The sequence below is a fragment of the Alosa alosa genome, chromosome 1 (genome assembly GCF_017589495.1).
Source record: "Alosa alosa isolate M-15738 ecotype Scorff River chromosome 1, AALO_Geno_1.1, whole genome shotgun sequence".
NCBI classification, from domain to species: Eukaryota; Metazoa; Chordata; class Actinopteri; order Clupeiformes; family Clupeidae; genus Alosa; species Alosa alosa.
This window is the reverse complement of record NC_063189.1, coordinates 19,344,808-19,370,883: the sequence shown is the minus strand read 5'-3', so window position 1 is coordinate 19,370,883 and position 26,076 is coordinate 19,344,808. Positions and strand designations below refer to the sequence as shown.

Here is a 26,076-nt window from a genome sequence, read left to right as displayed (position 1 = left end):
TTTGAAAAGCTATGACTACACAGAAACTTATTATCAACCCATTTGAGCTTTTAGTCACATTTTGGCATTGGTCACTAACAGTAGCCTACTGTCATGTGTCTAAAGATAGAGCCATCCACTATTCACAGTGAAAGCAGAACGAGGCATATGCTGTGTTGGTACATTCTTATTCATTCAGATAATTTATAAACTAAATTTATTTTTATTTTAGATATAACAATAATGATAATGTTCTCTCTCATGAGTAATATCCCACAGTCTTCATTGCTACATTGTCTTTTTTTTGTATTAATTTCCATATCACATTATGGTTTACTGATGGCTGTGCCAGTCTGACCACTGCATTAGTAAAAGCACAGTAATCGATGAATTTGGAAGTGATGGTTTTCTGTACCTTTTGATCTACAGTAATAGCATAATGTACAGATGTACTTGGTATTTTCAGTTGCAATGAAACTCACAATGACAATTTGAAAATGGCTATTTAACTGTAAATAAATGTATGCAAATGTACACGTTAAAAAAAGAACATTCCTCTCTGAGTCCTGATTGTGAAGGGTGTCTATTGACTAGAGGTCAGTGCCACAAGATGGCAGTTACATATGATGTAAAACAGATTAAAATAGTGTGGTGTATGTGATGTACTAAAAGATGAAAAAAAAAACTAAAATATAAAAAACTGTTTATTATCGGTCCTTCGAGTAAGTTGCATTGTGTGATGGAAGTCTGAAGTGCTTCAAATGCATTAAAATATGTTAATCAGATTTTATTGTAAATTAAATGAGTAAAATCAAAAAGAACATGACATTTTTGTATATATTGGGATTTTTGTAAATTTTTATTTGATTCTAATGCAACACAAAGTACCAAAATTCATTGAATAAAGTACACTGTGGTCATTTTCTCAGACTCCTCTGCCAAGTTCATTGAGGTTACCCGCTGTAACCTTGGAAAGGCTCTGTGAATGCCGTGCCATGTTCCTGCAGAGGAATGCTACTATGTGGTGTAAGCATACTGCACACCTCATGTAGAGTTTTGTGCTGGTGCCATGGAGCAGAAAGAAGAGTAGTTTGGGGGACAGGTCACCAGCTGGGACTCCACACCTCAGGCACTAGTAACTAAACAAGGAAGACCTTATCAATTGAGCATTTCAATAACACACACACATAATGTAAAATGTAATAAAAAATAAAATGTCAACGTCTGGATATCTTTTTAATCAACAATCAACTACAATTAGCTAAATAAATGGCAAAACACTTTTACAACATTCAGACCCTTGTATAATGTAACCATCTTATTTTAGGACCGACTAAATGTTTGGTGTTATAAGGTTAGGTTGCTATTCTGTGGTTGGGTCTATACCATTTATATCTGGCGCTAGAAATGTGACGGTGTCAGGTTGACAGCTGTGTAATGCAGAGACAGACAATGTTGTCTAGTTAACATGTACTAAAATGAGCTTTGCAGTCCAGTTGCCTTGCCCCATCCCATACAGTCTATGCATGCCTCCACCACCCACTGCCCTTTCTCTGCTTTGCATCTCTGCACAGAGGGGGATATGAATCAATTCTGACTGGTGACCTACGGGCTACATTTGAACAAGTGCAGGAGTACTTCAACAGTTTAGCACATTATTTTCAAAAAAGATAAAACTTTAACTCATGTAATGGGCAGCATGTCTTTTATGCAGCCATATAATGACACACATTACGGTACATTATTAGTAGTAGTTAGAGACAACACACTCAAAAGATTTATAAAAATATGTTTTAATTGTTTTAAATTCAACATTTCTTGATTTACTGTTAATGCACTGAGGTTTTCAGTAAATAGCAAAGATTCAAAAGGGCCAACACCAGGTTTTCGTCACACACACAATTTCTTCTGTGATATGTATATTAAAGTGTGAACATTTACACAGTGTAATGAATGTGTGCTTCCGAGTCACATGTAGTAATCATAAAATCACAAACTTGCCATGCTCCTGTGAGGCTGCATGCTTCTGACGAGACCAAAACATATTAAAATCACCTGACAAGAGACCAAAACATATTAAAATCACCTGGCTAAAGGTGGTCCTTTAAACTGTCCACCTTCTGCTGTTCTGTTTCTGGGCAGCTCACAATAGATTGTGAGCAAAGAAAGGGATTAGGCTCTAAATTCAAAAAAGAAACACACCTTGATCATATCCATTACAATTACCATATTTCCCCTCATTAAAATAGACTTGTTAATTAGGAATGTACATTTTCACAACAAAGCTGTAATATTACTGTACTTGCATCATTATTGATTAGCATTAGAGGAGACATAGGGGTCTCAGAGCATAAACCATGATAGTTAAACACTTTACCACTGTAGTGCAGTCAAATACAGTGATTGATAAAAATAGATATGTCCCTATCATTTCTACATGATGCCATTTACAGGTGTGGTGTAAGTCAAATAAAGAAAAAAAATAAGATATTTGTTATATAACTGATGATTTACAAATAGATCACATGCAAACTTGATCATACAACTGATTCTCTGTGAAATATACATTTATTCATTTTTTAAACATTGAGATTGAGTGCCCTCTGATAGAAATAAAATTGTGAATTTATTACATCATACTTTTTTTGGTGGAGGGGCAAATCAAGTCAACATGAATTTAAATAACAACTTGATTCAACACACTGTGTTTTACAAATACATTTCACACTAATACGGTTATAGTTCCATTTTTCACCAATTCAGTTATTCACACAGATCTATTAAAAAAAAAACACTGACCTCTTTTTAAGTTGAACATTTATAAAATAAACATAAGGCTTTTCACAAAATCAACTAATTTGGCAGTGGTCCTTTAAACAAAGCAAATTGTGCAAATAAATTAAAGACCAATCTCCAAATGATGACACACACACACACACACACACACACACACACACACACACACACACACACACACACACACACACACTTATTACTAGTTGAGCAGTCATCTTGATTCTCTATAGACACATCTTATTATAAATGTGGCTTTGTGTCACAGACAACTACCAGTTGGTGCTGCTGAGCCATATCAGTAACATACATCAATCCTTAGTGCCAACGTCCACTTGTAGTGCTGAATTAACAATGACCTGATACACAGGAAGTGACCTGATACATTGGAAGTGACTAGGCTTCTTTCGGTCGTCTGTGGAAACGCTCTAGAAGAGCTCGAAGAATATTACCCGGGATTTTTTGGTGTTGATCTATAAGTGCTTGAACAGCTTCGTGCACCTGCAAAGAGATATATGTCCAAATAATTATGAAAGGGAAGCAAATTATGATTCAGTTTAATTCATACAAACTAAGAAAATAACTCACCTTCTCTGCCAACTCTGCCGCGTTAAGTTTGGGATCGTATGGAATGGGATCACCGAGAAAAGTACGGAATTTGACTGGGAAACCTCCGTACACAGGAGCCAGGAAGCGAAATCTTTCATACAACCATCTGAAACATTCTGAAACAAACAATAAAAAGACAAATCATTATCATTATCATTCTAGTACATCTAGACAAATGTGGATGACCGCAAGAAAATCTACTCACTTAATGTTCCAAGAGAGCGAAATCCTTCTCGAACATTCTGTGTAAACATAGGAATTACTGGCTGCAGAGAGAAAACACAGAGTGTGAAGGATAAGCAAAAATACAGATTTTACAGAAATCAAAAATGGGAGATGGGGAGCCTCCCCTACCACTTGGGAGTCGATGGCCACTTGAGCAAAGCCCTTGCGCTTGCCCCAGAGCAGCGGGTAGGTCTCGTCGCTGAAGAGTGCCTCCCGCACGCCGCCGGGAGAGATGCCCAGCAGGTGGCCACTGCGCAGGGCCTTCACACACTCCTCCTGCGGCCCGTGGATCACACTGAACACCTCCAGCAGCAGCTTGAAGCCTGCAGACACACACACACACACTGGCAAACAAACTAGAGAGGCCATAGCTATGACTAGAGTGTGGAAATATTTGCATAGGGAAAAATTGTATAGATGGGTTGTTCTCCTCCTCCACTTGAACTGGCCTCATTCGTATTCTGTTTATGATGCAGCCTTTAAATGAAATGGGCAGTTTTGCACATCAGATCATTACAACTACCGTTCTATTTCTACATCACTAAATAACTTATATTAGTTAGTATGGTAACGAAAACAACAGTAGTGGTCAATCCTATTTTGAGGACCACATAGGTATACAGGGTTTTCATCACCAATACCCCTAAAAGACGACAGACATACAGTACTTACCAGGAACCTTGAACAGGAAGTGATCTGCCACGGAATGACAGGTGCGTCCCTTCTGAATGATAACATTTGCCAGAAAGTAGTAATAATCAATGGGAATAGCCCCATGGTAGTAGACTATAAGGGCAGCTCCTTCATCTGGGATCTTCTCTAACCCATGGATCTCATAACCTAAAGTGATCAAAGACACAGATGCCAACAATTAGCTTATCAGTAATTCAGAAATGTATAGGGAAGCTCACCAATTTATTAACATCTCTATTCTGTTGACAATTATGGGCTTGTGTATGTCTTGAATTTCCCCTTGGATCAATACAGTATCTATCTATGGTGTATTACATGTCATCATCATCATCATCATCACACACAGACACACGCACGCACGCACACACCATGCCATATGGCTCCGTGACCATCCCAGAGAGTTGCCAAGGTTTTCCTTGCGCCATCCCACAGGTTGTTGGAATAGGCCTCCCGCAGCTGGTTCTTGTGCTTATACACATGCAGGAAGAGTATGGAGAGATACAGCAAGATCACGATGAGGAAGGGCAGGATGAAGACGATGGCCAGGGGTGTGAACACCCACAGCAGGTACTCTAGGTAGCTGAGGTAGTCCTCCAGGTGTCCCACACCGACCCACTCTTCCCAGAGTAGAATCAAGCATGACATGAAGCCGGAGGAGCCATTCCCTAACATACAGGACTCGTTCCCATTGGACATGCTGCTTCACGGTTAGCCGCTCCCGATGAACACTGCTGGGCTGAGCAAGATGACCATCTGCTGCCGGGCAGACCTGAAATTTCACAATGAGGTAAGGTGAGGTAAGGTGTGTCTTCCGCAGACTGTATGTTAGGCAATGGAATCAAATCAGAGACAGCAAAGACTGAATTTCAAATACCAATTTACTGGTATTCAATTCATGGTACTTAAAAACAGAACAAAAATAGCCTACATGATAGGCAAATATTTTGTATTATCCTAGTTAATTAAAATTATGCTTAGCTTTCACTAATATTTAGAGCCCGACCGATTTTGAAGACTGATATTGATTTTGATATTTTGAGGATTTCAAAAACAGATAAACGACAAATGAGCCGATATTCATTTTTCACAAACACAATTTAAAAATGTACTCTAATATTTAGCATATTGAAAAGTTCTATCTGGTATACAAATGAAAGGCTCTTATCAACACCGTGATGACACCCAGATGACACTACTCATCTACAAAACCCACTGCCACTCTTCCGCCAGCTGCAATTACTGCCTGCCTCCATGACAACTTGTGGATGACATAAAACTATGCCATGAATAGCAGTAAGACTGAGCTGCTAGTGGTTGGCTCCAAATCAGATCTCGCTAAGATGGAACCTTTCACCCTTTGTGTAGATGGCAGCACCATCCCTTGCTCCAACCAGGTCAAGAGCCTTGGTGTCATACTAGACAATACACTTTCATTTAGTGCACACATAAACAGTATGTTTCAAAGTGCCTTTTTCCATCTAAGGAACATTGCACGGCTTCGCCCAGCACTCACCCAGCAGAGTGCAGAAGTCCTTGTAAATGCGTATGTGACATCCCGCCTTGACTACTGTAATTCCATCTTGTCCGGAATCCCTAATAAGCTACTCCATCGGCTCCAACTGATTCAGAATTCTGCAGCAAGGATTATTATAGGCTCCAAATCAACTAGTCATGTAACACCATTACTGATGCAACTGCACTGACTTCCAGTTGCCTACAGAATACATTTCAAAGTCCTACTCCTGGCATACAAGGCCCTACACAATTATACCCCCACCTACCTCACTGACCTCCTAGAAGTCTACACCCCTGCCCGCTCACTGAGATCCTCCTCAGCAGGCCTACAGCATGTACCTAGTGTGAACCTCAGCACCCTGGGAGAGAGGGCTTTCAGCTACATCGCCCCCAAGCTGTGGAATTCACTGCCAGACTACATTAGACACTGTGACTCAATTACTGACTTCAAAAACAGACTTAAAACATATCTCTTCAAGATGGCTTATGGACTGACTGACTGACTGACTTTTAATTTTATTTTAACAACCTTTTTGTTTTTTGTTTAATTGTGAAGTGACCTTGGGTGACATGAAAGGCACTCTAAATAAAATGTATTGTTATGATTATTATTATTATTATTATTTATACAATAAATTATGAAATAATTGTTATGAATAATAGTGTCAGGTCTTTCTTCTTATCTGTGAAAAACACACCTTTATTTTTTTACACACCTTTAACAGCATTAACAGCATTTAACAGTGTGATTGGAAAGGAAAATCACATAATGTAAGATAACTTCCATACATTCATATGACTTAAGGCTTGAACACATTGCATCTGTGAAACGGCTCAGTTACATGTTGGTTTTCATTTCGGTACCCATGTTAACAGGTTACAGCAGCCACAGTGCCTCCGCCATAACCACGTCTGAGGCACGGCTCGAACCGTGCTGCAACCATGACCCAGCTAAAGAATAGAAAGGACGCTTATTTTTTTCAGCTTCATGCCAGCGGTTCTGCTCAGAAATACACTGCAAAGACCAGTTGATAGTCATAATTTGTGTTTAAAAGGGGAACTCTGAAAAATGAGCCAAAATGAGGATCAGTGTCTGGTTTTCCATTACTTAATCGGCCGTTATAAACGTTGATACCGAAAGATCGCAAATAGCTAATATCGGCACACAATATCAGCACCACGATTTATCGGTCGGGCTCTACTAATATTCAAATAATTATAAGCTACATATAGTCTAAAATTAATCATTATCAATGCAAATTAATTATATATTATCAATGCAACCCTCTCCACTTTTGCAACCAAAAAAATTCAGTTTTCAAACTTGCATATTCACATTTGGGTTGACCCCAAGAGGGCTTATATAAAGCCCTGAGGATGGACCACAGCAATCATGTAACACACCCCACAGATGGGTTTTCTACTACCACAATACTATTGGCTTTATAACTTGTCCAATAAGTACGGAGCCCCCAAGGGGACATAAGCAAAACAAAATTAAACATGCGCACATTAAAGTTTTGCGTGCGCACAACGTTTCGCGTGAGCACATGAAAGTAAACTTTATATTTTTTGCTCATGTCCCCTTAGGGGCTCCGTAGTGTCTTGCCAACTTATTTTGCATTTGCACCACGTCACGATTCCTAGGGTGAGTGGCCACAAAGACCACAAACCAGAGTTCAAGTAGCCTAGATACCACATTAACTGTGTGTGCCTTTTGACAAATCTAAATGTAAATTAATGAACATGTGCAATCAAAAGAGTTAACAGCTGGTTTCCATACCTTTTCCCGAGTGACAGTATTGCTGAACAATACATGCCCATGAATCTCACACTTTAATGTTAACCCTGAAAGACAGACGGGATGATAACATTAACGTTACTGTTTAATTCCAAAGGATAGCGTTGCAAAAGGTCTGAGTATATTTCAGAGAAATGGGAAGCAGCCACAACATTATAAACTAGACTGGTCCACTGATGTATGCAAAATCACACCAAAGCGTATGTAACGTTAGATGTCAGGTATGGTGGCTAACGTTGATTTGCTAGCCAGTTTGTAAGCTTGCTAGATTGTTAAACATAACGTTTGTGAAACAAGAAAACAAAAACGGAATGCCAGCAACATCTAGACAGTTTGTCGACAGCCTGCAGATAGCTTTGTGTATGTTTCTTGGGTGGTGGGTGGTAGTGGTGGTGGTGTGTTGTAAGTGACCTAGAATTACATAGCAAGCTAGCAAACCCATTTCGTGTTTGAGCTAGGCTATGTAAGTTAACGATACCGGTCACTACTGCTAACGCTAGGCAACAGTGACCAAAACCACTGAAAGCAGTATTCAAAGTTAGCCATCATAACATACAGTAATGTAAACGTTACATAGCTATGGCAACCTTTTTACAGAAGCTAAAGTTAACGCTATACTAATATAGTCCAGATCTATCCGACAGTGAGAGCAACACGTAAATATGACTGTCTGTGAAGAGAATGTACATACATATTGCTGTCGTGGCGAAGTCGTTTTCCGTTTATTATTAGACAGCGAACGTTTACGTTGACTGCAATTTTCTTCAATTTCCCTGGTTTATTCACCGGCACTCTATGCATGTGACACAAACAGGAAACAGCCGCATTTATGGCAGGAAGCAACTTCCGTCTCATAATGCTGCTTCATGTGAGGGCAACATGGTTAGTGTAGACCAGAGAGTAGACTGGATGTTTATTTGCTTAAGTTGGTGATGACCATACGTGGTTTGTTATCTGAATGGTATTTATGTGAATACAGGGTATCAACGTTATGACTGTTTAGCTCGTCAAGTTAGCAACTTCTAGTTAGACTCACTGGTGTTGCAGCATGATTTACTGTAGAAAATGGAATGTAGTGCCTGTGGCTGACATCTTTTTCTACCACGATTCAGAGGAGCTCAAGTTTATACATTGTTTATGTTCAAGAGCGTTTGTATGGTGAGTGAGTTGATTTACTTTCTGTACATGCAAAAAAGATGGAAACATTGTTTAATATTGCTATCCACAGTAGGCTACTCCTAATCACTACTGTATTGTAAGCGCAGCGGTTAATGTTGTTGACTCTGTCTGCTTTCAGTGATCGGGAATTGTACCGTTCAGATTTCAAGTCTCTCAACGAAAACCTGATTGATGATGCACTTGAAGGTATATGCGCCGCGCACTTATATATCTTTTCCAAGCCGTGTGGTCATGTTGTGTAGTGTGCATGCATAATCAGACTAATACTTTCTCCATTGTGATTCCTCCAGTGTCCCAGGATTATTATGAAGAATCATCAGACCATGACCACTTGTTAGAAAATGATGACCTGGACGAAGAGAGCAAACTTATGGCAAGAATGGGGCTTCCAGTTGAGTTTGGCACTTCTTCTGCCAAGAAAGGATCAGTATGTTTCCAAGACTTTGATGTCTTTTCTTTCAGTTAGTCCTTTTTCTGAATGTTGATTGACACACTTTTCTGTAATTACTTTGGCTATTTCATGTAATTGCATTTTCATTCATGTATATTGCTCTATTGCAAATGTTTATAATTTGAGTCTGCTGAGGTGAATTTGTTTGAACATCTTGCAGCATTTTCAGGGGAGAAAACATGTTTGGAAGACAAAGGCCAGCCAACCAGAAGTGCTCTCTGAAACTGACTCTGAGCCTGAGGACGACAAACTCTGTGTTGTGGGTCCCATTGAAACCTGTGCTACTCTGGAAGACACTTCTGAGTGCCCAGTGAAGCAGGAAGGGTGGGAGAAGTACTGGGCTCAGCAGGGCGAGGGCCTGCTCTGGCAGAGCTGGTTGGAGAACCACCCAGACTGCGATCCCTCCCCAGCGGTGGGGCCCTGGGACTGCCCCGACACAAGGGAGGAGTGGGAGCTGCACACCAGCCAGACCTACCTCTACTACTGGGAACAGTTCTGCTACTGGGCCTCTCAAGGATGGTCTGTGGAGGAGGACGCCCACAGCAGCACTGCGCCTCATGCCAATGATCCTCCACTGGATGGAGAGCAGGCAGCAGCAGAGGGTGCCACGGAAGGGCCGGACCCTCCCGCCCAGGGCACTGGGGACACCAGCAGCAGTGGTTTAGAGCAGGGATCTGTAGGGATGGGAGATGTGACTCAGCTGGTTGGAGGGCTGAGCTTACAGGCCAATGAGGCTGGCGGAGGTGTCGGACAGGATGGAGCGCCCTCAGGATACAAGTGTGCTAAGGACAGGGGTGATGACAGCAGCCAGTCTGTATCAGGCAGTGGCCGTCCCCCCTCAGCAGGTGAGTCCAGATACGGTGTCTTCCTCTGCAAATGCCTCCTTGAGAGGAAACAAAACAGAAATAAAGCTGTATAGTTGACGGCTAGATTTGAGCTGTGAAAACTCCCACGCACTCTCTGTTTCACTGGCAATGTTAAATGTAGGCTATTATTTAACATTCCAGTCCACCAACCTTTGTCAGGTTTATTTAACTTTGCAAGACAAAACAAACAGTGTGTGGAAGTTTTTCAATGTTCGTCGACCTTTGGCTTTCTTCAGTGCACCTGAGAGGTATGCAAAAGTTTTGTTCTCTGATATAGCTAGTAGGTTTAACATCAGATTCCTTTTGATTGTGTTGAGGTGATGTAAAAGAGCTAATGTGCCTGCCATTGGCATCCTGTGTTGTAGCCAAGCTCCTCGGGTCTGTGCTCAAGGTCAGAACATCCATGAACATGTAGCCGTGTCCAGAGCAGAGCAGCGCAGCGCATGGCCAAATTAAAATGCATCAGTTTGCACATCGCACAGCATTTGTTAGATAGTTTTAAGTTTGTTGGCTGCTTGTATTCAAATCCAAATCCGATCTAACTCCAGAGTTGAAATAGTTAATATGACAGAACATACCAGTAATATACCAATGATTAAATCAATGAAGAGGTCGAGTGTTTGGTAGAAAAGTTTGCATTGAAGTTAGGCTAATAACTTGTTCTTTCTGAATGACACTGTTCTTCAGAATGGCCTATTCAGCATTCTCATTGGAGGTGGATTGGATTTGATGACTGTTGTCATCTCCTCTACTGAATTCAATACCACAGTATACCACAGTATACCACAGTACGCCATATGTGTCTGGTGTGCCTAGTGTCCTATTTAGACGTATGTCCTCACTGGGCTCTTCAGGCTGATGGGGATTGGTAATCAAAAACATACAAGTCTCTGGGCCATGGCCTTATTTACGACCATTTAAGTTAGAAGAGTGAAAAACCCAGGACAACATGAGGTATTTGTTTATTTTTTGCTACATCATTGGCAGGAGTCATCATACTTGGATATGCAATTGTCAAATGCTTTTGCATTCATAGTGTCCATCAGTACTTGTGCAATTATTAATGCTCATTGCACATACTCTGAGTAATGTCCAGACTATCGCCTTTTCTTTTTTTCTTTTGATAAAAAATAATAGAGCAGATTTTTACAGTATCTTTGCTGGGAATCACATCTGAATTATTTATATAGAGGAGGAGAATTATGTAAATGAATACAATTACATCCTTTAATGTTCAATCAGTTGTGATAGTTGTATTTGGAGTCTCCTCGTGGAGTAGGAGTCATAGGAATTCTATAATCAGGAGCCTCCAGTGACAGGTGCAGAATTACCTGGTTGTGAGCGATCAAGTAACATTCAGATACCTCTGTTCTTACGCTGTTTTCATCCCCCAAGAGGGTGGCTTTTTCCCTCAGTCAAGCTGGGTTCTGTCAGCATAGTTTATGCTCTATATCAAACAATGTCTGCCTTTGAACGAGAGATATGTGGCACAGGTCCATGTATTTTTAATGTGTGTGTGTGTGTGTGTGAGAGAGTGTGTGTGAGAGTGTGTGTGTGAGAGAGAGAGAGAGAGAGAGACTGACTGTGTGTGTGAGCCTGTGTGTATAAGACAAAAGACAGCAACTTCATGAATGGGTAAGAAATATTCTTTTTTTTGTGAAACCTGACACTTAGCAGTACACAACCTGTTCCACACATTTTCCTTTTATTCCATTAGAACACACTGTGGTTTTACGTTTTACAGACCACCAAGGACACTCGAGTCATTTGCCTACCAACCCAGCACTGCGGGTGGCAACATCACCACATGGAGATAATGGAGATGACCAAGACCCTCCAGAGAGCAAAACTGCCAAACTGAAGAGGAGGTGGGTTTGCTGGAGAGCATTCAAGAGTGTGTGTGTGTGTGTGCATGTGTGTGTGCGCACGCTCCCACTGATAAACTGATGGCTGTCCTCCCACAGCCACGAGCTGGACGCAGAGGAGAGTCCCCCCATGACATCCAAGGAGGCCTGGGACGTGCTGGGCCTGAAACGCAGCACGGAGCACAGGTAAGCCCCACCAGCACCAGAGCAACCCACTGCCCCTTCCCTCTCCTGCCCCCATCTACTGCACCCTCTATTTCCTCCCTCTACTGCCCCCTACTGTACCTTCTACTGCCCCCCTCTACTGGACCCTCTACTGCCCCCCACTGTACCTTCTATTGCCCCCCTCTACTGCCCTCTCTACTGTACCCTCTACTGCCCCCCCCCCCTCCCCCACTGTACCTTCTACTGCCCCCTCTACTGCCCCCCTACTGCCCCCTCTACTGGACCCTCTATTTCCCCCCTCTACTGGACCCTCTACTGCCCCCTCTACTGCCCCCTTCTAGTTAGGTTTGTCTGTGTCCCTGTGTGTGAGTTCTGTTTGTCTGTGTCCCTGTGTGTGCGTCAGGTTTGAGAGCGTGCTGAAGTTCAAACAGGGCCCCGGGGGCCTGGGGGGCCAGAGAGCGGAGGGCAGCGGGAAGCGCCCCAGGAGGAGGAAGGCCGCCTGTAAGGTCAATAAACACGTCGTCTTCTCCGAGGCCGGCGAAGCCTGCCCAGTCTCCAAGAGCAGGACCTTGAGTAAAGTAAGTTGTAAGTTGTGTACTGAACTGTGCACAGTCAGGCTGATTTGCGAATTTGGATTTGACTAACATTTGTTGTGTTTTCATTTAGGGAGTAAATGTTTAGTTTCTCCATTGTGCTGTCTGTATTGAGCTTTACACTTTATCGGTGTGTGAAAGTGAGCAAGACGTTAAGCGGGCGAAGGGGTTTGGTGGTGTCAGAGACGTTAATCTCTGTGTGTGTGTGTGTGTGTGCGTGCGTGCGTGCGTGCGCCAGGCCTAGTGAATGGTCAGTGGTGTGGGAGCGAAGAACAAACTGCAAAGGGACTCTTTCTCTGCTCACATGACAGCTCTCTCATCATCCATCGCACAGCGTGACACACGACATCTGCTCCACTGTTCCACCTAATAGGGAGACTCACATAGTTTCCAAATCCCAGTGACATTTAAGCATGTGGTGTACAAGCAAAATAATCAACAGTGAATGTTGTGGTGATGGTGGGATTGGATGATTCAGTTAGGGCATGTTAAAATAGTGTCTAGAGTTCTTGAAACATTCAGTTTCTCAAAACATCTTGGTGACATTGGTGAGAGCTGTCAGAATGTAAAGCCAGTTACCTGAAGTCTTTAAGAACATTATTTACCTTGGAGGAGTGAGGAAAAGAATAAAATGGTCCCCTTATGTCTAGTGAAAGCTGAGGATTAATGGATTCTATTCTAATATTCTGAGAGGTTGTTTTCTGGGGGCAGTTATGTGATGTTGATCTTATTTGCATGCTATTCGTATTTGTGAGGTGTTTAACTTGGACTTTGTGATGAAGCTTTAATAAATAAATAAATAAATAAATATGAAAGGTGTGATTCTACATAGCTCAAGTAAAGGAATCAAATGTGGGCTGTGTAGAAATGGCATATTCTTGCCAATTCATTCCAGCAAGACGTACTTCAATTCATCTGGCAAAAAATATGGGTATCCGATCAATCTTCTGGTGTTAGAAAGTTTCCTCAGATTGCTAACATATAGTTTCTTTTAGAAACGTGAACAGTCTTATAATACCATCTGATTTTCATTTTCAAGCTTTTTTGTGAGAATAATGCATCTCTCCATCTCTCTCTCACCCTCCTCTCTCTCTCTCTCTCTCCATCTCACCCTTCTCTCTCTCTCTCTCTCTCTCTCTCTCTCTCTCTCTCTCTCTCTCTCTCTCTCTCTCTCTCTCCCACCTCTGGCCTCCTTCAAATTGTGCTTCAGGTTCAGAACTTCTTAAAACTAGTTCAGAGTGAAACTGTAGAAGAGCACAGCGTGGCCTCCGCTCCTGCAGCTCCACCTGAGGAGCTCCAGCAGCCTCCTGTACCCTGCACCCCTCTGGCTCTGCATCCGGGGGAAGAGCAGCACGATGCCCCTAGCTCATGTCTGGAAGACAGCCACTCTGACCCACATCTTCACAAGACCTTTCAGAACTTCAGTGAGCCAGAACAGGACGAGGATGACGAGGAGGAGGTGGCGGCGGAGGAGGAGGAGGAGGAGGAGGAGGGGGGATGAAGGTAGGAGGCAGAGGCATGGGAACACCCGGCCCACAAGAGAGGTCTACAGCCTGGACATCCCAGACTACCTGCTCCCTGATCCTGCTGCCAACAGTGATGAAGATGGAGGCACTTGTGGTGCTGGTGGTGCTGGTAAGTTTCCTCCTACTCTTCATATTATCCTGTTTAAGAGCTTGGAAAGGCCTGGATGAGCTGGGCATACCACTGAGAGTTCACAGGGTTTCTGGAGGGATTCTGCCTACAGCTGCTCCCAGTGGTAGTAAACAGTGCCTCCCATTCAGTGACACTTACATCTCATGGAGTCTTCAAAGGAGGCATGCACACATAAATCTGTACATCTTAAAAGTATTGAAAAAGTCTTACATTTAATATTGCCAAAAAGTATGGAATTTCATTCACAAGGCGTTATTCCTTTGGTGGAATTAATGGATACCGTAACGTCAATGAATTTCTGTAGAGACCATGATATTGTAGATCCCATAGGGAAAATATGTATCTCTTGAGAAAATAAACAAACTATTGCTTTTATTTTGAAACTTATGTTCACGGTTCTCATCCCCCATTCACGTCATTAAAGTGAAAGAGTGTGCAAGTGCAGGTTCAAAATAGCCTCAGTATTCCTTCCTACAGGGCACAGTTTAACATGTAATGTGAACACTATTCCCACAACATGGTTAGTTAAACAAACTAACTAGGACAATCTGCAAGTAGCCTAGGCTGCAGGTTAAAATAATTCAGGTCAACTTTATCAAATAAAATAGGGTAGACTAGACTTAGGCTTGCATTTGTAATGTGTCTGTCTCAAGCAAGTTTATTTGTTACCGTCTGTGATTTGTTCCAACAAAAATGCATATCTTATCATGCTTACTCTACTAGGCTATGCTAATAAGTGTTCATAAGGACATCTTCAAAAATGCCTGATAATTCAGGCTCATAAATTGTCTTCGCACACACACACACACACACACACACACACACACACAGTGCTACCAAAGTAGACTACCCTAGTTGTAGCCTGTTCACTTTGGCCTGTAGAAAAAAAATTGGTGCAAAGTTGGTATTAAATTTCATTCCTTGGGGGTACCCTGTAAATGTATTGCTCTGTATTTTTGAGTTTTTGAATTGATTTATTTATTGTTTACTAATTTTTCATCACCATGCACTTCTTTTCCATAGAAGACAGTAGCACGGTGAGGCCTAATAAAAAGAAGAAGAGGAAGGTGAGGAAGAGACGGCCAGACGCTGATATGCCTCCTGAGATAGCGGCAGAACCAGAGCTAGCCAAGTACTGGGCCCAGCGCTACCGGCTCTTCTCCAGGTTTGATGAGGGCATCAAGCTGGACCACGGTAAGTTGTCTCCAGCCCTGGCATTTCACTAACCCTGTCCTTGCTTACTGGCATCAGCTACCTCAGGAGCTAACCTGGCCTCTAAAAGATTATATTATGAAAATATGGGTCGATCGTTTTGGTGGAGCACTCCGCTAATGTTTATGCTGTCAACTTAAAGCCTGTGTGACCACCTTGTTCACAGTAAGATGTTACACCAAGCTGTTATAAATAAAGAATAGCCGCAAACTCTTAATTCTTTGACAACAGCCTTCATCGGGCTTGCCGAAACGTCGGTCACGAATAAAAAGCATTAAAGAGTGTGCAGCTCCTCTTTTTATATTTGTGATCTCTCTCTCTCGTCTGCCCCTCTGAGTGTGCATTCCTTCACAAACTGCGCTCATCTCCTGTGGAGTTATTTTGATCTGCGTACATTAGCAAGTCTAATGAGGGGTTCCCTCAGCACTGTAAATGCAGTTTGGAAATTGTCATGCCAACACTGGTTGTGCTTGAATGGAAAGCTTTGTAGTAGGGGTGGGCGATATAGACAAAAAATAATATCTCGATATTTTTTGATTTTGACGATAACGATAATTAGTCTATCCTTTAAAAAAAATTGTAGAAGTCTGAATTACTTTACAGCTCATTATTTATGAATAGCATCAATACAATAATAACCAATAACCTATCCTGTGACTTTTTAACCAAATTAACCAATGCATTGTCACTCTGACACATTTCCAATTTTGCCCACTTGTGTGTGTGGGAATGACATGTTCTAGCCAGCTACATTAAAGAAGATGACTAGGCCTAACAGTTTCCCAAGAGAAAAGCTGAAGCTGAAGTTCCTTTCAAAAACCTTTACTTAGGATTCACTGTAAAACTAAGCAGACCAACAGAGTACATCTAAGTTATTTCCTTCGATGTTTTGTTTAAGAGAAATCATGTAGGCTAGCATTCCAAGTTACAGAATAGAAACTAATGCGTTAGCTTATGGCTAACGGTTAGCATAATCGATACAATCGATTTGGGGCAGCCGTGGCCTTCTGGTTAGCACTTCAGACCTGTAAGCGGAGGGTTGTTCGAACCCTGACCAGTAGGCACGGCTGAAGTGCCCTTGAGCAAGGCACCTAACCCCTCACTGCTCCCCGAGCGCCGCTGTTGATGCAGGCAGCTCACTGCGCCGGTGTTACATGGCAACTGGCACCCATGTTAACTGGCTGCGTTGGTGACGTTTCTTTGACAGATGTGGCCGCTTGCATATTTGTCACTTTCTGATGGAAACTGGAGACGAACAAATACAAATATGCATGACATATTTAAATGTCAAAATTGTCTGTAGTACGTTACATGCACTGGACCATGAATATGCCACCAAAAACATAAATACAAATAGCCTAATAATAACTTCGTGGGTATCGAACCTGCTTCCTAAATGAAACCACTTAAGCTACATGATAACCATTCATCATCACGCTTTAGCCCGCGAACCAGCTGATAAGTCATAGTGAAATTTATTTGACTTAGTCTATACAATTTGAAGAAGTCAGCTGATGATTGTAGCAAGTTAACATGCATGGCTGATGGTGTTGTCTTGCTACAGCAGTTGCCTAAGCCAATAGGTTTTCAAAGTATCATGGTTAAGTTTTCAAACATTTCACTGACTGCTGGTCAGGCTCTCTGTGGCCACCTAGTATCTGTAGCCTAAATTGAGGAAGCGTTGCTGGTCTAAAAATAAATAAATAATAATAAAAAAAAAAACGTGTAGTGGGGAGGATTGAACCCATGTCGACTGCGTGAAAAAGCAATAGGCTATATAAGCATTAACCTGTTGCGCCACAGGAGAAGCATGAATGTGTGAATTGGGAAATAAAATATCAAACCCATGTTTACATGTCGGCAACATTAACGTTAATAGCCTATAACCCTTAGAGTTTTGACTCTCCCTGTGCGCAAATTTTGTGTAAAATATGGACACGTTATAGACTTCTCCTGCCCATTGCAGTGTGGGTTTCAATGCCTGTGTTTCATGAACTGAATTCTTAAAAGAATAGGCTGGACAAAAGGATAGGCTACACAACACAAGGATACACATTTTTATTTGATTTATTTGCTGATTTATTTGCTCTACAGACACTTCAGGTAGGGGCGGCCACAGCCTAACCTCAGTGAAACGTTTGTAAAACTTAACCATGATACTTTGAAGGCCTACTAAATGGCTTGGGCAACGGTTGCATGATAACATGGTAGCCAGATAACATGAACAGCTATGTTAACTTGTTACAATTATCATAACGTTAGCTGACTTCTTTTAATCATACAACTGAAGTCAATTTCTGTGAGTGCCGTCAGCTGGCTCGTGGCGCAAGTTGATAGACGTCTGATTACCAAGCAATCAGGTCAACTTATTCGTGGTTCGCCAGCCAGTTAACACGGGAGCCAGTTGCCATGTAACACCGGGATTAGTGTGTGCTTCACCTCACTGTGTGTACACTGTGTGCTGTGTGTGTTTCACTAATTCACGGATTGGGATAAATGCAGAGACAGAATTTCCCTCACAGGATCAAAAAAGTATATATACTCATACTTATATACACGTAGATATTTAGAGCGAACTTCAGTCCATTTACAAAAGGGTTACATGAGAAGAGTTCTTTGTTTACAACTGACTATTAAAATACTCAAAGGCAAATGTTTTCTCTCCATATAATACCATGTAGGAAAAAATGTGACTGTCTCATTAATGCTACGTGAACAGAAGTAGCTGCACAAAATCCCAAGTAGATTACGTCTGGATCTCGCTACACAAAATAAACATTAGGCCTGCGTGTGACAACGTGGACCCACTAGCGATCATGTGACACTTGCTCTGCTGCAACGGGGCTTCTCTTGCATACACCTCCTGGATTTAGTGAATGTATGGGGTTTCAATGCATGATTTTGAGTGTTTTTTTCCCCATAAGTAATTTAAATACTCGATAATGTAAATTTGCACATCGTTAAAACAACAATCACGATATTATCGCAGACGATATATATCGCCCAACCCTACTTTGTAGTGCAGTTGACTTAATAATAAAGGTAGAATATGAACTCACCTTACAGTTTATTGTAGTCGTTCGTCTATCCCATTTCTTTCTTAGCCTGTGGTCCAACAGTGCTAGATGGACATTTTCTGCATGGTCATGTAGGTGTTATTTCTCTGACAGGGTTGACATTACTGATGAAGTTTTAGATAGCAGAAAGAAAAATGTAAAATAAACATTGCTGACAAAGTCTGTCCAGAATCCTCTCCGCTAGTCAGGCATACGTTTTTATTTTTTATTTTTGGACCAAAACGACGTATCTGTGAACAAAGCTCTGAAGGGTAAGTCAAGGTGTATGTAAATGGCACCACCTGTGAGTGGCGAAACGTGGGTTGCCCAATATAATGTTTCTGTCAGAGTGAAGCATGTGGTGTTTGGTCGGGTCTGAGTGAAGATGGCTGGCTGGCTACTTGGCAGGCCTGTTAGAAGAGCTGGCCCTGTCATCTTGTCTGTGGGGGCTATAGTGCTGACGTGAGTGAACGAACGAACAAAAACTCGCTCCTCTGGCCTTGCTGTACATTCCTGCTGGAGTCAGCTTCTTCTCTCTGGAAGATTTTGTTTTGAGTGTTTTTGCTTCTCTTCTCTTCTGTGCTACAGTGAAGGTGTTTAGTGACCTCCAGAGTGGAGGTCATGTTCTTGTCTCTGTGGTGCTGTTCTCTGGTGTTTGAAGTTTAAATTCACCTCTTAGGCCTGCATGACGTTTATCTATACTGGGCCAAGATGGTTATGTGATGTCATTTAATAATCCACATCAAGATCATAGACAAGAAGTCTTTTTATTGACAATGAAACAAAATAACACCCAATGCACATTTAGCAAGTTAAAACAAATAATAACAGCAATTTGGATGAAATAATGTGAACCATAAAATCCAGAGAGGCCTTAGGGGCTAACAGTAGGCTTCATGCTTATGGGAGACAGTGAAGTGGTGCCAAAATAAAAAAAAATATGGAGCAAAATAGGACTGAATGATTTAAGGAAAATATCACATTGCGATTTTTATGGTTGATATTGCGATTGCAAATTGATTTGTGATACAAGTCAAGCTTCGGTTCAAGATTTACTATATAATACATTTTAAAACGTGATGAAACATTACCAATTAAGATAATATTGAAATATGAACGACTCTATTTACTAATCTAAGGATGAAAATTAAAATATACAAATTACTTCCAAATGACACTTTAAGATCTGATTATCTCACATGTGGATCACGGTGCCCCTGACTTATGAACTTCTGTCTGTCACACAAGGACAACAACAACAACAAAAAAAACATGTCACATTATTACCCATTGGGTCGGAGTCGCTAGCTGCACTGCATTAATTGAAGCCTTTGCAATTTGCTAATTGCATTCAAGATCTATTTTTGAGTTGATTCCGATTAATCTTTCAGCCCTAGAGCAAATGGTTTCCCTGTGGTTATTTTTGGCTAGGTTTTGTTGGCCCATCCAATTCACACAATAAAACTGAGTGTACGGCACTTTTTTATTGTCAGATAACTGAGCAGTCTTGGTTGATATCCAACAGTAACTCTGTAAATTTGCAGCTTTGACCTTGTAGGACCTATCTTTGTTAGCCTGGTCTCCACACTCACTCCTTCATTTCACTTCATGAAGCCTCTCACTATGGGGAAACGTTTTCAACTCTTAACATTCCTGTATTCGTTATACATTCATTCTTTATTTGTTTTTTACCTCTGAAACAAATTGGTGAGTGATGTATGTAGTTTGTAGTCAGTAGTGTCATAATCTAGTTGCAGAGAAATACAATGAAAACCCAAATTTCCCACAAAAGAAAAGCAGTTCTGTGTGGATTCTTCCCCATGTTATGACTAATGCAATTTATATGCTTTCTCTGTCTCGCGCAGCATAGAAGTCAGTCATTTTCAGAGCGTTTGAAATTCTGTTTGAAAAAGAGAGATCTGAGCCTTCACAACCACTCACTTATTCATACCAACATAGATGCTACTCGTTTTCATGGTCCAAGGATGCTGCCCCCACACACACACACACACACACACACACACACACACACACACACACACACACACACACACACACTACCCTTGCACTGCTGTTTTCTCCCATAGAGTAGCAGCAGCACTATAATGAGAGAAGGCACCCACTTTAATTTCTGAGCACTACTGGCCATGGTGCATGGGCAGCTTTAAACAGCCATTTTATAACCATGAGACCTGCTGAGATTAAAGTCAGTAAAATTAAGAAACAGACTGCGTGGAGTGCAGTAATATCATGGGGCTAAGGGTCGTTCATGCCCCATCAGGAATATTACCTTGTGATATTTAAAGTCTATTTTGCTACATGGCAAGTACAAAGGCTGGAGAGTTAAGATACTAAATGGATTATGAAAATGGAACAACATATTGACTTAGTACATAGTTTTTTGATTAAAATAAAAAATAATCACAAGTGTCATCACAGCTGTGAGCCGGGTGGAATGTCAAACAAACTGCACCTTAAGCAAAGTCTCATATTTGTTTGTTTCTTACACATTAAACAACTGTAAAAATATACTTGTTCTTAGTAAAATCAGTGAAAGGGGGTATAAAACATCATCTTTTGGCAATTTATGTTAGGGTCATAATGAAAAAAATTAGGGCAAACTCTCACCACTGGCACCCTTGCATTTAATACTTTGTTAAGCCTCCCTTTGCCAATAAATCAGCTCTTAATCTTCTCCTATGACATCTCATAAAACACAAAGCAAGGAATTTGAGCCTATACCTCTTTGCAAAATCTTGTCCAGGTCCTCACTTGTGCATTCTTCTCTTTGACTCACCCCACTGTTTTCCATGGAGGACTGAGATGGCAATGGCAGAAGCTTGATTTTGTATTCTGTTGTCCATTTCTTTTTGATCTGGACATGTGTTTTGATTCATTGACCTGCAGAATGATCCAAGCATGAGCCACTTTTAGTGTCTTGGCAGAGATTGACAGATTTTTAAGTATATGTTTAAGTTCGTCTTGGACTTCATAATACCATGCACCTTAATAAGGATCCCTGGGCCTTTGGAATAAAAATAGCCCCACAATATCACAGACCATCCACCATAATGACCATTAGGCATTGGGTTCTTTTCAGCATAGTTATTCTTCTATGAAAGTCAAACCCACCTGGAGTGTTTTATTTACCAAAGAGCACAATTTTAATTTAATCTGACAATAGACCAAAGTCATTGTAGTGTTCAGTGACTTCTGCCATTTACATTTGTAATTAGATAATGCAAAGGCTTTTCTAGCATGCCCTCTAAATAATCTGTAGAAGGCTGCATTAACTCTGAAATAAAATACAGTGGACCCACACCAGCCAATGACATGGCACCCGAATCATCACTGACTGGAAACATCAAACTGGACTTCAAGCAACATAGATTCTGTGCCTCTCCACTCTTCTTCAAATATTTCACTGTATCTAATGAATCTACAATATATGAAAGATCCACTTTTTGAACTAAATTAGGGGGGTGAACTTTTCCACGACCCACCTGTATAGTGGTATAGGGCTTTTGTGATGAGCTCGGCTCTACACTGCAGTATCTGTGACACAACAGCGGTGTATCTCAACTGGCCGCACTCAACCACGCTTCAGCTTGTCATATTTTTGGCTATTCAGGGTTAACCTCTCTGATCTCCTCACAAGCTTTGCAGCAAGCAAATATTTCCTGTGTGATTTTATATGGGCAATCTATTCTCATAGATGAATTGCTATGAACTGTCACTGTTCGCTTTGGTTCCTACTTTTTATCCAACTCTACATTTTGAAGAATGTAAATAGCTGTACGGTTAGAAATGAGTGCTCCAATTCAGCATTCTGATCACAGAATATCACGTCAGATCTCCAGCAGTAGGATTTGAACACAGCCGACCCTCACTGTAATAAACCAAGTTTGACAGTAATCTATTACCACATCTACTCATCTGCATATTTATGGAGAGTGAAATTCACAGGGCGGCGATGGAGTTTTATTTCTAGGTGTGTGATTTTTCACAAGGATGAACACTGATGATATTCCTCCAGGTATCATCTAGGCGTTGGCGCTGTGCAGGATGGAATGGCGGTACAGTCAAACTCCGAGCTGAATTACTCCATATTTTGAAGCCTGCTCTGGCCCAGTGAGCATTGCTTGGGCAGGTGTTTTATTCTCCACGGAGAAGGTAATACAAGAGGCATAAAAAAAGGAAAAGGGGCTAGTGTAGCCTAAAGCAGATGGTGGTGAGGCCCACGGAGGAGAGGAAGATATGGTCTATTAAACCTCCGAAAGAGAAGGGAAAAGAAGTGTCAGTGTAAAAACTGAGCTGGAAAAAAAAGACATGCATCACCGCACACTTGGCTGAAATGTTCTGGCTTGAGGAAGTGCTTAACTAGGGGGAATCGTTCATTTTTAAGGTTGTTAATTAATGTTTTAGCATAAATAGCACAGCATTCATTTACCGTATATGGCAAAAATGGCATTTCTAAATGTAATAAATCCAAACAGATTTGAATGGTGTCATCTGTAAGTAGACATGAATGGGATAAAATGAGTCCAGACGCCACTGGTGGCAGTCCTCACTGTCTCAAGACACTGACGCACTGTACAGTGTGCGATGACTGGGGAGGAGGAGGCGGGGGAAAGTGTCAAATAGATGAGGTCATTGCGTTGGTAGCTCTGTGGCAAATGGGATCGCAAAGGTGCACTGCCCCCTTGTGGCCATTATATGCTTTTCAGTTCACAATTCCCCAAGCACTTTTCAACCTGCCAATATATTACTTCAGAAACGGTTTGTCCCCCAAAGGCATGTGGACAGAGGTCTGCAGCAGCTGAGCACTCTTGTCGACAGAGACGTGTCATGCTGTGGGAATCATCCAGTGTGAGTGTGTTGGCCAGGAGGCTTCTGCTGAAAATGTTTCTCTCCCCTGACAGAGGGCTGGTTCTCTGTGACTCCAGAGCGGATCGCTGAGCACATCGCTCTGAGGGTCCAAACCAGCTTTCAGTGTGAGCTGATTGTGGATGCGTTCTGTGGGGTTGGAGGCAATGCCATTCAGTTTGCCCTCACTGGAAAAAGAGGTAAGATTCATCCTCGTTGCCGTAAGATAAACCAGTGTGCCGGTCTAGTCTCATCTATTCATAGTTTTAGGGTTGAGGATATTCGTGTCAAATAAAAATGAAGACACTCTGCAGTGTGCTTTGAAAAAGAAATCTCCATAATAACAGGTATTGTAGGACCAGTACAGTGTCTAAGAACTGGTCCCTTTGCATATCTTGCATATCACATGTTTGGCCTCAAGCAGATAAATACAATTGGCACAGTATTGTTAGATCCAAGTAGTCTCTGTGTAACTGTCTGTTTGGATCCATTTCTCTCTCAATCATTCACTCACTCACTCACTCACTCACTCACTCACTCTCTTACTCTCTTTCTCTCTCTTACTCTCTTTCTCTCTCTCTCTCTCTCTCTCTCTCTCTCTCTCTCTCTCTCTCTCTCTCAGTGATAGCCATTGACATTGATGCAGGCCGACTGGCTCTGGCACGGCACAATGCGCAGGTGTACGGGGTGGATGACCGCATCGAGTTCCTGCACGGAGACTTCCTGCAGCTGGCCCCTAGGCTTCGGGCTGACGTGGTCTTCCTCAGTCCCCCGTGGGGAGGGCCCGAGTACTTGAGTGCAGACGTCTTCGACATCAGGACCATGATGACGCCTGATGGATATCCTTTAGTTTGGCTGTCCTGGCCATGTTTCACTCCTCTCGTCAGGGGTTTTAGGTTTGAATTTTGTCAGGTGGATGTTCTTCCCCCGTTTCATGTCAACAGTTTCAGTAACAGAAGCTTTTCTTTTCATTGATGCTCTTTTTGTTGATTGAGCATCCCTTTCTTTTTTTGTTTTCCTTAACTAGCTCTACATTTGAAATTTTCAGGTTGTCAAAGTTGATATGTGAGAATATAGTGTATTTTCTCCCTCGGAATGCAGACATGGAGCAAGTAAGAAACACATTTTCTCTCTTTTGAATAATACCTGTGATTCTCCAGAACACATACTGTTACTCATAGTCTGGCTGTGTGTGTGTGTGTGTGTGTGTGTTCGTTGTGTGTTTTGTTGTGCACATGGGGACTTCCTGGTCCAGTATTTAGTGTTTTTCACTATGAGTGGTGAGGCCTGGGGCTATTTGTGCTCCTGTTCTCAGATGAGCAGAATCCCAACTCTGCAGCAGAGCTGCTAGAGAGGCATGGGGTAGATCCATACCCATGCCACATTGTTTTAGATGACTAACTACATCAGATTAATAGTGGCTCAGATGCCTCATTCATCAACATGGAGGTTTTCTTTTGTTGTCAAAAAAGTGCCTTGTGTTTGGTTACATTGGTACACATTGGTAATTGGTTACATTGGTAGTTAAATTGTTACTAGATAAAATACCATGTTTAAGCTTTTGGAACATGTTTGAGCTGTTTCCTTAGAGTTAAAACCTTACAGTTAAGTCCTCAATTCAAATCAAACCAAAGATTGGGTGTGTGCCCCTTAACAAGTGAAAAAGGTTAAACAAGTGATTAAGCCTTTCCCTCACGTGTGTGTGTGTGTGTGTGTGTGTGTGTGTTCCTGCGAATGCATGTCATTTCATGCTCCATGGTTTGGTCAGCTGACTTTTGCGGCTGGTCTATATGTAGGCCATCGGTGTGGTCTGCAGGCCACCTGTGTCTGCAGAGTGTAGCCAGTGAAAATAAGGTCCTTGTTAATGTTTGATAAGAGACTTCAATCTGAACCATTTCACACACACCTCTCAAAAATACTTTGATTTTATTTTAGGTGTCTTTAGGCAATGTAATAATGTATTTTTGGACTTGCCAGCTTTGGTCTTGTGTTATTGACATATGATTGCACTTCATGATCCAAGTTGCACAGTTACTTCGTGCTTCTGTCTGGTGTTCAAGTAGCTTGCTTGCTTGCACTAATGATGCAAGACTGCTAGTCATATGCATTCTGCGGGTACAGAGAAATAGTCAGTTTGAGTTGAACTCTTGTTGGTAGGTGCAAAGAGAGCATGACCTGGTATACTACCTTTTTTTTTTTTCAGATTGCCTCTCTTGCTGGTCCTGGTGGAAGAGTGGAGGTAGAACAGAACTTTCTCAACAACAAACTAAAAACTATAACAGCCTACTTTGGTAATTTAATCAAATCAGACTCTTAGTGTCTATTTAACAGTTAATCTGTCCAATCATGCTGTTTTGTCAGTGTTCATTTTAAACTCTTGGTGTACAAAAAGTACCTGTCATTTTTTATTTATTTTATTGTCAGTTTTTTTCTAAATTGAATTTGTACTTCATATCACTGTTTTTTTTATTAAAATTGAACTTGCAAATGTTTGTTGTCGCTACATTGAATCTAGGAGGGACTCTTTAGGCTTACCCCTGTTACCTCTAATG

General features: G+C 41.6%; 3 protein-coding genes across 4 annotated transcripts in view; 2 read left to right on the top strand and 1 right to left on the bottom strand.

The window, feature by feature from the left end:
• The window catches only part of xkr4 (XK related 4), a 42,385-nt gene extending 39,321 nt beyond the window's left edge, over positions 1–3,064 (top strand). The window contains exon 4 of the mRNA XM_048244847.1: positions 3,041–3,064. Coding sequence (XP_048100804.1) covers positions 3,041–3,064 — 24 coding nt within the window. The remainder of the gene's footprint in view (positions 1–3,040) is intronic.
• On the bottom strand, positions 638–8,423 carry tmem68 (transmembrane protein 68). Of its 2 annotated transcripts, XR_007193406.1 has the most exons (9): positions 8,307–8,423; positions 7,598–7,662; positions 4,668–5,068; positions 4,279–4,446; positions 3,736–3,929; positions 3,587–3,647; positions 3,361–3,497; positions 2,066–3,273; positions 638–1,118 (listed from the first exon to the last, which is right to left on the bottom strand). XR_007193406.1 is itself a non-coding variant. In XM_048241776.1 (8 exons), the coding sequence occupies exons 3-8, from the start codon at positions 4,993–4,995 to the stop codon at positions 3,169–3,171; spliced, it is 993 nt and encodes a 330-aa protein (XP_048097733.1). In that variant the 5' UTR covers positions 4,996–5,068; positions 7,598–7,662; positions 8,307–8,423; the 3' UTR covers positions 1,757–3,168. The 2 variants fall into 2 exon arrangements, 1 of the variants encoding a protein (XP_048097733.1); XM_048241776.1 differs by lacking the exon at positions 638–1,118 and having other exon boundaries at positions 1,757–3,273.
• Positions 8,424–8,487: 64 nt separating this feature from the next.
• On the top strand, positions 8,488–26,012 carry tgs1 (trimethylguanosine synthase 1). The gene is given in 14 exon segments (XM_048241784.1): positions 8,488–8,773; positions 8,913–8,980; positions 9,085–9,221; positions 9,406–10,090; positions 11,856–11,979; positions 12,076–12,162; positions 12,545–12,719; positions 13,945–14,190; positions 14,192–14,369; positions 15,414–15,584; positions 23,581–23,724; positions 24,147–24,363; positions 24,558–24,636; positions 25,728–26,012. Coding segments are annotated over 14 exon segments (2,535 nt in total). The 5' UTR covers positions 8,488–8,663; the 3' UTR covers positions 25,842–26,012.
• The last annotated feature ends 64 nt before the right edge of the window (positions 26,013–26,076 follow it).

What these genes read in the sequence shown, in the direction of transcription:
- tmem68 (XM_048241776.1), bottom strand. Translation starts at nt 4,995, where the DNA reads ATGTCCAATGGGAACGAGTCCTGTATGTTAGGGAATGGCTCCTCCGGC. An exon ending in TGGCCATCGACTCCCAAGTG is followed by an intron (nt 3,648 to 3,735) that starts GTAGGGGAGGCT and finishes TTCTCTCTGCAG; the next exon opens with CCAGTAATTCCTATGTTTAC. An exon ending in TCGCTCTCTTGGAACATTAA is followed by an intron (nt 3,498 to 3,586) that starts GTGAGTAGATTT and finishes TGTTTGTTTCAG; the next exon opens with AATGTTTCAGATGGTTGTAT.